Below are 15,583 nucleotides of genomic sequence, written 5' to 3'. Positions count from 1 at the left end.
TATGATTCATTTAATCTCAATGTTTGGAAAATCGATATAGACAATGCACTTTGTGGTTCTTTTGTTTTTTAAGTATATCTATATATGTATTTATGGTTCCTTTTCTTTTAAAAAAATAGGTTTCAAAAAGATTATATATATATATATATATATATATATATATTTCTTGAAATTCTTTTCTTTCTTTACTTCCTATTAAGAAAAATAATTATTTTTTTCTTCACTTATAACATATACAAAATTTCTTGAATTTTTTTTCTTTCTTTACTTCCTATTAAGAATATTTTTTTCCTTCACTTATAAGTACACTACACGAGTATTTATAGAAGATTAAAAACTTTTAAGTGATAAAAAATAATTGAATTGGAAGATCGATTTGTGCGCAAATTCTATTGAAAATATTTAATAAAATTTATATAAAATATTTCAAAACGCGCATAGCGCGGCCAAATTCACTAGTTAGACGTATTTAATAAATTTCTTAATACAAATGTATTGTTTGAACAAAAGATACAGAGTTCAACTAAATCCATATCTAATCTTCTAACTTCGCCTCTGAATTATCAGACATTGATTTTCAATCACATTAGTGTTTTTTTTTTCTTCAATTGAGTTATACATTATTGTTCATTTAACATATTATTGGCTAATATATGGTGTCCGAAGCGTCAACGTTGCTAAAAAAGTTGTTCTTTGGGCCGTGAATCTAATGGGTCAAGCAAAAGGTTTTGTGACCCAACTAGCAGGGGCAATTAACGCTCAATCAACAACTACTTTTTCATCAAAGAAACTCAATTTACTAGCTCTACTTAATTTTAAGATGTAGTCACTCTAAATCATAATCAAATCAAAAGTTGAGAGATAGATTTTAACTTTTTTTTAAAAAAAAAAAGTATTTGAACATAAATAGTCGATATTTCAGGCTGGAGTGTTATTAATGTCAAAGAGTAAATACAAAACTATATGAAAGAATATGAACATACAAAAAATGTAACGGAAGATACATTTGAACAATTTTCAAATACTATATTGATAAATTTGAACTTTCCTAAATAAATGGCTGTGATATGTTAAACAATTAAGTACTTGTTTCATTTTAATTTATATGAAATGTTTTAATGGTGCATGATTTTTTATTTTTTTTTAAAAAAAAAACTTGTGATCCACCCCTTCATTTCATATTAAGTGAATTTTTGAAGGTTTTTTTTCATCGTTCAAAATAATTAAATTGTTCAAAGTTTAAAATGAATGTGATTTTTTTCCCCATATTTACCCTTTCTTCTAATGAAGTTTTATATTTTTTAGGAGTTGCAAAGTTATATTTATGATTTCACAAAGGATAGTAATAAAAAATATGATTTAAATTATGTTCTCGAATGTTCAAATTACTTAATATGTCCTAATTTTATGTGTCACATTTCAAATTTCCGGAATTGAATGATTTAATTTTAATTGTGACTTAAGACATAAAAAATTCGTTCTTTTGAGATGAAATTTATATATTTTAAAATTATAAAAAAAAAATACTATAGATCATAATAATTAATAATTTAAAAAGATATATATATAAAAAATTTAGGATTTTTTCTAAAAAAATTTTAAATGTAGAAATTGGAAGTCCATGAACCATGAGTACATGAGGTGGGTGTTTGGTCAGAAGAATCAGATGAACCAGCTATTCTTCAGCGGTTCACGCAAAATGTGGCGCGCATTGCTACCATACCACTCCTGTTCACTTGCTTTTCTTCTTCCCCTTTTTCCTTCGCCTACTCTCTTCCCTGCCCTTTCATGGCGACTTAAAGCCATTATCAATCTGAAGAATTCAACTCAAATCAAAATCAAATAGCTATGGCTCGGAAATCCTTTCCGATCCTAAAACAACTCATCCAACAATCGACCAATCGTTGTTTCACCTCTAGCGCTTCGCCGCGAGCCGTCACGCTGATCCCAGGCGATGGCGTCGGTCCACTGGTAACCGATTCAGTCGAACAAGTGATGCAGGCGATGAAGGCACCTGTTTACTTTGAGCGATACGAAGTGCGTGGTGATATGAAGTGTATACCGAAGGAAGTAATTGATTCGATTAAGAAGAATAAGGTTTGTCTGAAAGGAGGGTTAAAGACTCCGGTTGGCGGAGGTGTTAGTTCGCTAAATGTGCAAATGAGGAAAGAGCTTGATTTGTACGCTTCCATTGTGCATTGTTTTACTCTGCCAGGGTTGCCTACGCGGCATGAGGATGTGGATATTGTTGTGATTAGGGAGAACACTGAGGGAGAGTATGCTGGCCTTGAGCACGAGGTTGTTCCTGGTGTCGTTGAGAGCCTTAAGGTACTGCAATTTTCATTTTGAGAATTTTGTTATTTTAGTATGTGCGGTGAGTCTGTTAGATTCATAATCTTTTGCTTAATTCTGCCTTTGTGGAAACTTTCCCCGTATTGAATTTAAATTTTGGTGAATATTGAATGTGTTAAGAAAATGACAACCTAGGAAGCTGTCCAAAAGACCTCTCTTAGTAGGCATGTGTGTTTAGCTAAGACAAACACAAGGATGCCAAAATACCTAGAGTCATGCTGGTACAACTTTAGGTGTTTTTCAGGAGTCTTTATTGACTATTGCAATGAAGTGGGTCCAGATGGTTCGGATGGATTATATAGCCAACTCATGTTAGTATGGGATTGGGCATAGTTATTGTTGTTGTATCCAACTTTACTGTATCTATAAAATGGGATCATTTACCTTTTAAAAGGATGCAACTATGTGGTGTTCCAAATGTGCACTTATCCTTGAAGATTTAGATCATAGTCATGTTTAGCCCCTTTGTTGGGTAGTGTGCACAAGGCCCTATGTATGACAGTAGGGGGCACAACAAAGCACTGATTCCTTAATAGGTTAGTATGGCTGCTATGGCAGGCCCCATGTTGGGCACAGTGCACATTGTTTAATTAAATAGGGAGTACCTTTTGCGCTCCATCCTTCTGCTGGAGAGTGCAATTTTTCAGAAGCATTGCATATCTTCTTCATTTTATGTATCCTTGACATTATTACCATTTATAGAATATGCTTGATAGATGATGTAATCTTGAGTGAAGTGTACGGATTGTCAGTTGCAGTTGAACCTGTTTGATCTTGGTTTGTGCATGAGGAAGAATTGCACAGTTAGAGCTTATCTTTACCTGGTCACAACGTTAGAGAAATGGGCCAGCTTAGCAAGATGGACATGTGATATTTTCTTTATAAAATTCTTTCTTTTGTAACATTACCAATTTCAGCCTATGTGGTTTAATGATATTCTTATTATGCTCGTTTCTTGACTGTGCTAAGAAAAGGAGTTGTTTTTTCTCTTCACCAATTTTCCTTTGTGGTTCTTATTATATCGAATCGTCTGTAAAGTTTTCCTGTTCCACAACTTGCTTTATCCTATACTTTCATGTTTTCCTTTCCAGGTGATAACAAAATATTGCTCAGAACGAATAGCAAAATTTGCGTTTGAGTATGCTGATGTGAACAAAAGAAAGAAGGTCACAGCTGTGCACAAAGCCAACATTATGAAACTTGCAGATGGTCTATTCTTAGAATCCTGTAGGGAAATTGCAGCTAAATATCCAGAAATACAGTATGAGGAGATTATTGTGGATAATTGCTGCATGCAACTTGTCTCAAGGCCGGAGCAATTTGATGTCATGGTATGGGGATATGCTTCCTTGTCTTTTCTCTTTACTAAGTCCTTAAATTCTAGCTTCCTTTATACATCTGATATCTAATGGTGTCAGATAAGTGTATCACAAAATGAAGTCTAATGGTGAGTGCTATCAATCTTGTGTAGTCATTGAGGAGAGGATGGGCATACTGAGAGCTTGTCCTGTCTGTTGTTTGTGTAGTTGGATAATTAGCTTGACTTTTGAAGTTCAAGAATTCCTTGAAGATGCTATGAGACTAGTTCATATGGTACTTGGCTATGGATTAATGACACACAAATGATATTGGAAACTGTATCTTCACAGAGTTGCTTACGTAGTCAAAGGGCCTACCCTTGGCAGGGTGTCTCTAGCATCTACTTTGACCTTTTATTTTGTGTTCTTACTGGTAATGGTCGGGACAAGTGATGTGATGAAATAACAAAGTCCAAATGACAATGTCAGCAAAAATATTAAAAGTCTTTTTCCTTCTCCTTCTACAACTTGGATAATCTTGCACCTGGGATTTCCGAGCGACCTCTTTGATTTTCTTGTAAATAATATGGATCAGTGAGCTTGACTACAACAACAACACACCCAATGTAGTCCCACAAAGTAGGGTCTGGGGAGGGGGAGGGTAGAGTGTACGCAAACCTTACCCCTACCTCAGCGGTAGAGAGGGTGTTCCCTATAGACCCGCAGCTCAAGCAAAAACAAATCAAAGCAATCCAGAAAAATAAGCAATGGATATGAAAGTATAACAAAGCATGCTGAACAGTAAAATACAACAAAATAATACAATAATTGAAGTATAAGAAACTATTAGTATGAATCAGTGAGCTTGATTGGTGGGAAAAAATGCTTGCCTCACTCAGTGCAACTTAAGAGAAAGGGGATTATGGAATGCTATCTCGGCAGCTATTTGGTGGACTACCCAGAGAGAGAGGATATTTTTTAACACAAACAAGAGAATGTACATAGTCTTAAATTTAAATGTATACTTTTGCTTTCTTTATGGATAACATGGCAAATATAAATGTTACTCAGAATGTGGGGCCGTGCTTTACCTTTTTTAACTCCTTACACACACTGTTTTAACTGACCGAAGCTTGTAACTGGTTCAATGCTCCAGCATGCCCTTGTTGCTTGTCATACATCTATAAAAGCTTACCTTGTGAAAAATAGGATATCACTGAGAAAGTATGGATGGAAAAACATTTAAGATTAGCTAAGGCAGGTATCTCCCCCATGTCTTTCTCATGGTGGGTTTTGTAGATTACGAGTCATCAGCTTTCCTGCATCGGTCCAGAAGCAAGCTTTAGTGTTTTATTCTGCCTCTTTTTATTAACCTCTTTCCTCATTTTGATGCATCGCTGATAAGCTTGTTGCTGAAGTACAACAAATTGCAATTATGTAGGTGACTCCCAACCTCTATGGAAATTTGATTGCAAATACGGCTGCTGGCATAGCTGGTGGCACAGGAGTCATGCCAGGAGGTAAAATTTTCTAATATATATTTATATATATATATATATATATATTGAATTATTTACATCTCTCTATTATGCTAAGTTGTTGACTTTGGCTGGCATTAGCAGTCTTTTTTTGGTCTATAGATGACAATTTGATCTTAATATTTTCACTAAGTTAAGATACGTCTAGTATGTAGCTCACATTTCATCAAACATAATTCTGGTGATCTAGACCTGTTAAACTTTCTGGCAGCTAAATGAACAAACTCCTTTGTAGTTTGATTTCTTGGTAGCTTAAGTCTAGCTATACTGCAATAAGAATGGAAAATTGATCCAATAAACTCTCTAAATGGATAGAAGAATCATATCTTACAGAACTTGAGGTACTTGAAAAGAAAAAGAAATACAGTGGATGGGCACATCATCTGTTGGACTTCAGTATAACCTGATTGACATTAGATCTGGGAAATCAAGGCAGAGGTAGTGGAAATCGTTGCAGATTGAGATTACAAGTATAGCTACCACTTACTCGGTGTGTTCTCATTTGATTAGTGCTAGGCAAAAGGAGGCCGGACACAGTCATGCCATAGGTTAAGCAGACTCAGACTGCGAAGACATAAACCTAACTACAGAAAATTCAACGGTCAAGAGTATCAGATTTAGACAACCTTATGCACATTAGGTTAGAACAGAGAAGTCTTTTGCAGAGGTTGATTATCTAAGGGCTAGAAAATAGCTTTAGTCATACAAAATTTAGTAGAGGAGGATAACAGAATTTCAATATAAGAAATTTTGGTACACTAGGGATTAGGTCATCGTAGCAAATGCTTAATTTGAAAACCGGAGCTCACATAACCTAGGTCTCTCATTTGTTGGAGGTTTAGAGAAGGCTCAGAACATGGGTAACTAAGGTGAACGACACATTTTCACTGTGGATAGTATTAGCATTATCCGCATAGTGTCTTGTCCTCCAATTTCTGTTACTACCTGTTTTTTCTTGTGCCTCAGTTTTCACATTATTTTGTTCTTTTTTTGCGGTTGTTAAATGCTATATAATGCTTTCATTATTATTTGCTATGTCCTTTTTACTTTGTATTTTCTCTTCGATACTTCTTTGATATGCATTCCTTGAGTCGAGGATATTTCGGAAACAACCTCTCTACCTCCATGAGGTAGGGGGTAAGGTCTGCATATACTTTACCCTCCCCAAACCCCACTAGTGGGATTTCACTACTGCAGCTCAATTACCTTTTTCTTTTGGATGTATCTTTATGTTTTTCCAAACTTTACTGTTGGCTTACTCAGTTAGCATGTCCAATATAAATGCAGCTGGTCAATTATTTTTGTGGTTTCAATATCTCATGAAAGGACTTTGTAAGTTCCAACTTCCCATTGGGGCTGGTGCGGGTGAACAATTGTGATGCTTGACCTCAAGCCTCTACATCGCTTCTTCCCCCCTCCTCCATGACTGTGAGTAGAAGTGTTGATAAAGAAGCTTCCAGTATAATGATATCTATTTGATTATGAGATGTTCACTGGTTGGTTCCTGAATTGGTTAATGCCGTTTTGCTTATATGGGACAGCTCAGACTAGTTGCTAATACTTTAACAAAATGCAGTAGAACCCTTTTTGTGAGTGCTTGCTACTTCTCGCGAGACATCACCACTATGCTCATCAGTACTTGTTCACACTTTATTTGTTGGAAGAAAGATTAAATGCCTCGTCCTTGTTTATTCTACAGATCATTTATAGTGTTTCTCAGGGAACAATTAGAATATTCTCAACGTTTCCTCCTCAAGTATTAGGCAGTGTATGAGACATAATGTAGGACTGTTGTTTTCTCAGGTAATGTTGGCGCCGATCAAGCAGTTTTTGAGCAAGGTGCTTCAGCTGGGAATGTCGGCAACGAAAAGATATTGAAGCTTAAGAAAGCAAATCCAGTGGCACTTCTTCTGTCGTCAGCAATGATGCTGAGACATCTTGAATTTCCGTCATTTGCTGATCGTTTAGAAACTGCTGTAAGACATGTAATAGAAGAGGGAAAATTCAGGACAAAGGATGTTGGAGGGGATAGCACCACCCAAGAAGTTGTTGATGCAATTATAGCTGCTTTAGACTAATCAGCAATGACACTCGTCAAGTTTTTAGGAGAATTATTCACTGTCCAGAGATCTACTTGGCCTATTTTTTGCACAGCTGCAATTTTGTTTTAACTTTTGCTGCTACAATTCTAATTATCTTTGTCATTGGTTAATAATTCAAAATGGATGCATGACTGCTGTCCGTGCCCTGTGCATAAGAACCTGTAAAAGATCACTTTTTGCTTTGTCCATATTACTTGAAGGAATTTTGCTTCGTGGTGATATATTGTGACCTATTTTTTTGTGTTTAATTTCTCTGAACTTTGATATTTTAATTTTTTATTTCTGTGTGAGTAGTGGTAACACATGCCCTCTTCTTCTTCATTTATTTATTTGAGATCTGTTTTTATTTTATTCTGCCATGTGTAGTGGAATCTCTTCTTTATTTCTCTCTTTCGTTGTCATTTCATTCCTTTGTTTTTTAAATAATTATTTTTCCGTGGTTAATGAAATGACTGGTGATTCGTACCTGACCCTTTTTATCCCTTTTGTTATTGTTTGTGTTCGCTATTTCCCACTTCAAGAGAAGACCAAATCTAAGATGCACCTTTTCTGATATTTTAATTAATTAAATGGGGAAATAGTGGTTTTAATCACTGCATTTTTGTATAATTCTAGTTATGGTTTTATAATTCAAGTCAATATTGCCGCTTCGCTTAAAACGAGACATAAAAAATAGTGATGTAAGGGTTTATTCACGCAAAGTTTTTCTCATTTTTTTGTTTCCTCGAGAGCTAAATTTGGATTTGTGCCGGAAGTCCCACATTAGGGTAAAGCTTTCCTAACAAGGCGACTTGGTACTCAAGGAAACTCGAACTCGAGATTTCTTAGTTTAAAATGAAGGAGTATTTACCATTCTACCATAATCTCTGGTAAGTTTTTCTCATTTGATTCTGGTGAAACGTAATGCATAGATTACATAAACTCACTGGTTGACTTATGGCTTGCAAAATCCCAACATATCCGGTTCAGCCCACGTTTGAGGTTTAATTGCTGCTTTATAATACTGGTCATTACCATCACGATCAAGAAATAGCAAATACTTTAATTCAAATTTTCTTTGTTTTGCCAACTGTAATATAATCTTATCTTGACTTTGCTATTAAATTGTGAATTTCTCAAATTGCTTCATTGTGTTAATCTTCAATATTACTTTTCTGAGCGAACGCCATTACCAGCTACATCATGAGTTACTCAAGAAATTTTATATGTAGTATAAATTCAGTACAAATTCAAGCCACAAGTAATCAGAGGGCTCGCCATTATATGTGCATGCAGGTATCGATGGATCTACAAACTGGATCTATGGAGGGTTTACTTAAATGTTCAGCTGTAAACTATGTTCCATTGACACCTATAAGTTTTTTGGAGAGAGCAGCAAATGCGTTTAGAGGAAGAACTTCAATTATTGATGGAACTTCTGTGAAGTATAATTGGGAAGAGACATATGATAGATGCATAAAGCTTGCTTCTGCTTTGTCTGAGCTTGGCATTTCTCGTGGGGATATGGTAAGCTTTTCTAAATTCCAACTCATTAACATTACTAAAAATGAAGTGTGTACCAACTTATTTATCAATTTGATCGAAATATATATCACTACTAGAAAACTTTAAATTATCTGCAAATTTTACTTGAGGAAATTTCCTATGAATTTTCATACGGAAATGACTTTTTTATCGGCGGAAAATATTTTTCTAGAAAAATTGATGGGTAAATTTGGTGTCATTTTCGCAAAACTATTACCTAAGGAATTATTTGGAGAAAATAATTTGCAAATATCATATTCATAGGTAAATTCGCAAGTAATGAAAAAAAGTAATCTTTTTTATCTGTTTGCGAGAAAATCCCTAAATAAACTTATTTGTAGATTTAGCTAAGAATAATTACTTGAAAATTTATCTAGAAATATTTTTATATGTGGTATTATCCGGGAATTCATGTTTTACGAATTTTGTTGGGGATTTATTTCTTAGAAATTTACTTGAAAATTTTCTTACTTGAAGAATTACTTAGGGAATTTATAATTGTAAATTTTGTTGGAGATTTTTTGAGGAATTTACTTGGAAATAATATTTGAGTTTTTTTTTTGATATAATTTAATTGAAATATTTTCTTGGAATCTAGGGATTTTATAAAAATTTGGAGTCCTCGAGAAATATTTTCTTAAAAATAAATTTACCAAAACTAAAAATTATAATAATATAAAAATTGAAAATGACATTAAAATGAAATTCTTGTTAAATATTTACTTTACTTTTATGTTAAATCATTTTTACGATCATATAAATTTAATACGGTATTGGAACATAACCACAAATGTCAGAATCAATATTTTTAACTTATATCTGGTTATATTTAATCTCACTAAAAATCAATTATGCCATTTTTTTCATTTTATTTTTTGATTTGAAAGATAAAAAAAATAAAATTATATGGCTAGTTATTTATCTAACAAAAAAATATCTATCATAAATATAATCAATTTTGATTCAATATTATTTTATATTAAATTGTGTATTCTTGAATAAGTCAAGCACTATTTTTAAGTAGAAAAAAAAGATTTTATACCTTATGAATGTGAAATTTAATTGCTTTCTTGATAGAATTATATAAAATGATAAATAAATAATTTTTACTTGTATATGCAATTGATATATTATTTTTTTACAAGCATTAAAAATGATATAATATCTCTATTATAAGTTATTAAATGATATTTATTTGCAAATATATAATCAAGTAAAAGTATGTTAAAATATAATTGTTAAAAGATACATTAAAATTATAAATACCACAAATACCTATTAAAATTATAAATACCACAAATACCTATTAACACAAATACCTATTAAAATTATAAATACCACAAATACCTATTAAAATTATAAATACCACAAATACCTATTAAAATTATAAATACCACAAATACCTATTAAGATATACTATCAATTATTGATTATAACTTTCTTGCACATTAAACTTATAAATATATTTATAATTTAAAATATTTATTTATAAGAGCTTTGTATGTATAATTAAAATTTTCTCTACGTTTAATATGCTTAGTTATGGATATTATCTTATAGAAAATGTAAGTATAAAATTTTCATGATATGTTGGGTGAGAATGATTTATTTTAAATATATAGATAGTTGTCACGTTTCGTTTTTTAAGAGTTATATTACGTACATGAACTTTAGCCAATATTTTAAGAAATATTTGTTACCATATTAATATGGATGACTTTATAGTACTTTTTGTGTAATTTATAAATATCTAAATTGTATTTTAATGACTCAATTAATTTAATTTAACTTTAAAAATAATCAAATCGAACCGGTGTAATATCATAGATAACTTTGTACTACATAGGCGGAGAACACCAACAAGTTAGCATTTATAATGCTATGTCTTAGACCATTGGGTAGAATGGAGCAGCAACTATGTATGGGGTAGGCATTGCGTAGTGGGATTAAGTTGTGCAATTATAATTGATGGGTAATAGGAAAAATCCCATGTAATCCGCACATATTTTTTTTCTATAGTATTTGCTAGCTAGGGCGTATCTAGAGAGGGTGTCGTATTATATATTTTTGATCTATAATTTTTATAGCACGGTAAATTTTTTATATAATTAAATTAAATGTGTATATTAAAATTTAAAACTAGTAGTATTATATATTTTTGACCTATAATTTTTAAAATTTAATGGTTCATATTAAGAACCTAAAAGTCAAACCGATAAAATTTATATTTAAGATGCATTTTTTGGTAATCATGCACCCATCTTACTGAAATCCCAAATACACCTCTATTAAATATCTAGCTATTTTGTAAACTAGATCAGCAAAAGACATTGAACGGTGATTATTCATTAGAAAAAAAGCTAACGCGGACACACATTGCGTGCCCACATTATATTTGAAAATTTTATATAACCTTACTTTTTAAAATTTGTATAGATTTATTTGTGATCCTAAATTGGGGATCTTTAATACAACTATTATAATTACCAAAAAATAATATAACTATTATTGAGGATTCATTTTTATTTATTTTTACTTATGGATGACAGGTTGTAGCTTTTATGATCTCTTTCTTGTCAAGTACTATTATTTTATTGAAATAACTCAATCTTCTTGTTCTTTTAGGTTTCAAGTAATTATTAGGTTTATCTCTTGTTCTTTATGTTATAAAATATTTTTGATATCTTTAAAAATAAATGTAGCCGTTCATTGTGTTCTATATTGATTTTTTAACACTGTTTATTTTTAAATTATTAAAATTTGGTTAAACTCGAAAGAAAATATGATGTATAAGATTGTTATTAGATTAATAGAAATGAATAATTATCATGCATCATAGAGAAAGTTCATCTCATTGGTGGGAGATGAGTCCTTTGGTCTAGTTATATGTACTTGGGGCAATTGTTCCCTTAGAATCTAGCTTTTGAGGTTAAGTTAGGTCCACTTGCTATACTCTGTATCAGAGTCGGACCCAATCTTGTCGATGTGAATTTAAATGGTTTACTCTGTCATTTTCATAGATTTTGAAATTGTTTGTGTAGGTTGCAACATTGGCTCGAAATGTATATGCAATGCAAGAGCTACATTTTGCAGTACCAATGGCTGGAGCAGTTATTTGTACATTGAATACCCGTCATGATTCAGCTATGTTATCAGTACTTCTGAAACATTCTGATACAAAGGTAATATTTGTGGATCAACACTTGCTGCAACTTGCTCAAGGAGCATTAGATATTCTTGCTAATGAAAAAGTAACACCACCTCTTCTTGTTGTGATCTCTGAATCTAACAATTCTTATCATACTATTGTTAATTCGAATTCTTACGAATATGAAAGCCTCCTGGAAAGTGGTAATAGCGAATTCTCTGTAAGGTGGCCAACAAGTGAATTTGATCCTATTAGTGTTAACTATACTTCTGGAACAACATCGCGACCCAAAGGGGTTGTTTACAGTCACAGAGGTGCATATCTTAATACCATTGCTACCTTTCTGCTTCATGAGATGAGTTCATGGCCTGTTTACCTTTGGACCGTCCCAACGTTTCACTGCAACGGATGGTGCCTGACTTGGGGTCTAGCAGCACTTGGTGGCACCAGCATTTGCCTCAGACAGGTTTATCCAAAAAACATATTTGAAAACATAGCAGAGCACAAGGTCACACACATGAGTGGGGCACCAACTGTTCTGAACATGCTTGTGAATTCACCCGTAAGCGACAGAAAACCACTTCCTCACAGTGTTAACATAATGACAGGTGGTTCACCACCACCTCCACAAATCATTTCCAAAATGGAGGAACTCGGGTTTCGAGTACACCACTTATATGGACTAACAGAGACATATGGTCCAGGTACATATTGTCTGTGGAGGCCTGAGTGGGATTCTTTACCACCAAATGAAAAGTACAAATTGAAAGCAAGACAAGGGGTGCAACATCTTTGTTCAGAGGCAGTGGATGTGATGGACCCTCTTACAATGGAGAAAGTACCAGAAGATGGTAAAACAATAGGTGAAATTATGTTTAGAGGAAATACTGTAATGAGTGAATATCTAAAAGATGAAGAAGCAACAAAAGAAGCTTTTAAAGGTGGATGGTTTCATAGTGGTGATTTGGCTGTTAAACATCCTGATGGATACATAGAAGTTAAGGACAGATTGAAAGATATCGTAATCTCTGGTGGAGAAAACATAAGCACGGTAGAGGTGGAAAGAGTTTTGTATAGTCATCCAGCAATTTTTGAAACAGCAGTAGTCGCGCGACCAGATAATCACTGGGGACAGACACCTTGTGCATTTGTGAAGTTGAAGGATGGTTCTAATGCTAGTGATCAAGAAATTATCAACTTCTGCAGGGATAACTTGCCTCATTACATGGCACCTCGAACAGTCATATTTCAAGATCTCCCGAAAACTTCAACAGGCAAGATACAAAAATTCATTCTAAGAGAGAAAGCCAGAGCCTTGGGAAGTCTTTGCTGAAGGAGATGGGAAAAGGAACTTCGTTTTTCTTTGATTATAATTGCTGTTAAGTCTGAGTGTCATTCTTCTATTCCATTTACAATTTGAGATTTTTCTAGAACTGAAAGACTTCTATGCTGTAATCTGTTTATCTTACTCTTTTTTTTTTTGTGTTTAAAGATTGAAGTCTCCTCAAAAAGTGTATGCTAATCTCCATGTTGTACAAGCTGGACGTGGTATCTCTTTGCTAATGAAGTTTAATTTTCATTATTCTACTTCTGATCGATTGCAATAGACTATCAAATTTAATATCAAAATTCATGTTGTCAGCATATATAATTTAAATCCTATTCAAATTTATCCGTAAGGTCGTGGTAATACTTCAAAATTGATGCATCATTGCTGTCTATTCCTTGTTTTAATTGTTCATACAGTTAGCACTAGCTGGAAATTCCATCTTATCCTCTCACGAAGAAGAAACAACAAATATTCAATTGAGTTTCTTTGCATCATCAACTCTTTTCGTTGCTTTGTCAACTCTGTATAAGGTCTTTCAGAGGATCTCGAAACTGAGTCACTATTGCTTAAATGTATCTGTCAAGTACACTTGCCTCTGCTTTGTCTGACTCTCTCGCGGGGATGTGGTAAGTTTCTTCTATCCCATTTTCTGTTGGAAAGTAATTTGAAGGGTGTAGCAAATTTTAATTTTATTTTTCCAATTCAATAACGTAAATGAAAGTTATTTTGAGAAGTTTCTTTTTAAAGTATGACTTTTTCCTTATGAATATGTTAATTTTCTATCTATAATTTTTATTTTTTTTGTCATTATGATAGATTGAGTCCCGAATAAATTTAAATATTAATTCTATTTTTTTTTGAAGATTTACCGCTTCCACACCATTACATAAGTATCAAAAATTATATTTCAGGCTAAAATAACTACTATAAAAACTAACTTAACAAAGTTAAATGACTTTTAAAAAACAAAACAAAATTAAATATCTACAATAGATAATTACAAACAAAAAAATTAGGCTATCATCCAAGCTTCTAACTCTATAAACTATATTAGAATTTGGTAAAATTCAAGCAGAAAATCCTAAACACATTAGCCTCGACTCTGTTACACTTGATGTTGATTTTATCATTTTCTTAGTTGTCGTTTCCAATTATTAAAATAAAAAATTATCACTGGTATATGGCATTTTGTATCAGGCAGATTTGATGTAGTTGGTACAAAGATCCAATAAATGACAATACCCTATAATTGTTGTATATCATGTAAATTTATATATTTGAGATGTTACCAATTTCAATTAAAAAAATTGGAAATGTTATCATCTTTGGACATTCACGTCAGTCAATAATATAAGTCCTTTTAAAATAATGCCTGAAATTATTGTTTCTTGCCTTGAAGTTAAACTAAAAATGAAAAAAATAAATGAAAAAGCGAGATAATGTTGAGGATTATAAAATATTATTACTATAGTTTACATAAAACAACAACTCTGATTCTTTCTTCTGTGGGTCCTTTGGCCACAAATTATTTAGAAAAAATTTAGGAACTAGTTTTCGACCGTTCAATTACTTGACAAATATATTTGATAAATATAGAAAAAAAATTCTCTAAAAAATCACCTCAATTTTTTATATTTTACTAAAACATCCATCATTTATAGTTTTGGACTAAATTTCATTCCTAATCAAAATTTATACCGTTATATGCATATTATTTTTTATAATTTTTATCCGAGCTTGCTCTTCTTAGTCACTTCCAATTACGCGTTGTAATAGTAGTTTTTCGTATACAAATCAATGATAATTTCTCTTTTGTTTTCTTCCTCTTTTTCAAATTTATATTAATTATGTTTGTTGTTATGGCTTTTCATGAAACATTTTCATTATAAAATGATAATATAAATTTATGAGTATTTTAAATCATTTTTTAAAAAAGTTATTCAACTTCTTACGTTTGTTTACATTTTATCAGTAAAAACGAGTTCCGTATTGACGTACTTTTTCACGAAAAAAGTTTCTTTCACTCACAAATCTTTAAAATAAGAGAAAATTGTATATAATAGCAAACTATTAATTCAAATTAAATGCTATAAATATAGTTTGATTTAATTGTACCCCATAACAAATTGTTGCTATTTCGCCTCTCTCCTGCTGAATCTCACTCGCCACTCTCGTTCTCTCCCTCGCCTCTCTCGTTCTTTATACAAACACAAATGTATAAAATGCATTTGTGTTTGTATAAAGCGAGAGAAAATTGTATATATACATATATTTTCGTTCCCCTCTCTCCC

At 32.3% G+C, this 15,583-nt stretch overlaps 2 protein-coding genes across 2 annotated transcripts; both read left to right on the top strand.

Moving 5' to 3' along the window:
- Window positions 1-1,639: 1,639 nt before the first annotated feature.
- On the top strand, window positions 1,640-7,538 carry LOC102589944 (isocitrate dehydrogenase [NAD] regulatory subunit 1, mitochondrial-like). The gene is made up of 4 exons (XM_006340760.2): window positions 1,640-2,328; window positions 3,444-3,683; window positions 5,092-5,170; window positions 6,992-7,538. The coding sequence occupies exons 1-4, from the start codon at window positions 1,849-1,851 to the stop codon at window positions 7,264-7,266; spliced, it is 1,074 nt and encodes a 357-aa protein (XP_006340822.1). The 5' UTR covers window positions 1,640-1,848; the 3' UTR covers window positions 7,267-7,538.
- An 887-nt stretch (window positions 7,539-8,425) lies between these two features.
- Window positions 8,426-13,506, top strand: LOC102589606 (probable acyl-activating enzyme 1, peroxisomal). The gene is made up of 2 exons (XM_006340759.2): window positions 8,426-8,796; window positions 11,856-13,506. Exons 1-2 carry the CDS (start codon window positions 8,473-8,475, stop codon window positions 13,293-13,295), a joined length of 1,764 nt encoding a protein of 587 aa, XP_006340821.2. The 5' UTR covers window positions 8,426-8,472; the 3' UTR covers window positions 13,296-13,506.
- Window positions 13,507-15,583: the final 2,077 nt, after the last annotated feature.

This window comes from Solanum tuberosum, unplaced genomic scaffold (assembly GCF_000226075.1).
Source record: "Solanum tuberosum cultivar DM 1-3 516 R44 unplaced genomic scaffold, SolTub_3.0 scf00020, whole genome shotgun sequence".
NCBI classification, from domain to species: domain Eukaryota; kingdom Viridiplantae; phylum Streptophyta; class Magnoliopsida; order Solanales; family Solanaceae; genus Solanum; species Solanum tuberosum.
Note: the sequence above shows the minus strand (reverse complement) of the source record. Positions and strands in the feature narration are given on the sequence as shown.

Excerpts from the sequence above, each read along its gene's own strand:
- LOC102589944 (XM_006340760.2), top strand. The coding sequence starts at position 1,849 with ATGGCTCGGAAATCCTTTCCGATCCTAAAACAACTCATCCAACAATCG. Across the intron at positions 2,329-3,443 it reads GTGTCGTTGAGAGCCTTAAG|GTGATAACAAAATATTGCTC; the intron begins GTACTGCAATTT and ends TTTCCTTTCCAG. Across the intron at positions 5,171-6,991 it reads CACAGGAGTCATGCCAGGAG|GTAATGTTGGCGCCGATCAA; the intron begins GTAAAATTTTCT and ends TTGTTTTCTCAG.
- LOC102589606 (XM_006340759.2), top strand. The coding sequence starts at position 8,473 with ATGAGTTACTCAAGAAATTTTATATGTAGTATAAATTCAGTACAAATT. Across the intron at positions 8,797-11,855 it reads GCATTTCTCGTGGGGATATG|GTTGCAACATTGGCTCGAAA; the intron begins GTAAGCTTTTCT and ends TTGTTTGTGTAG.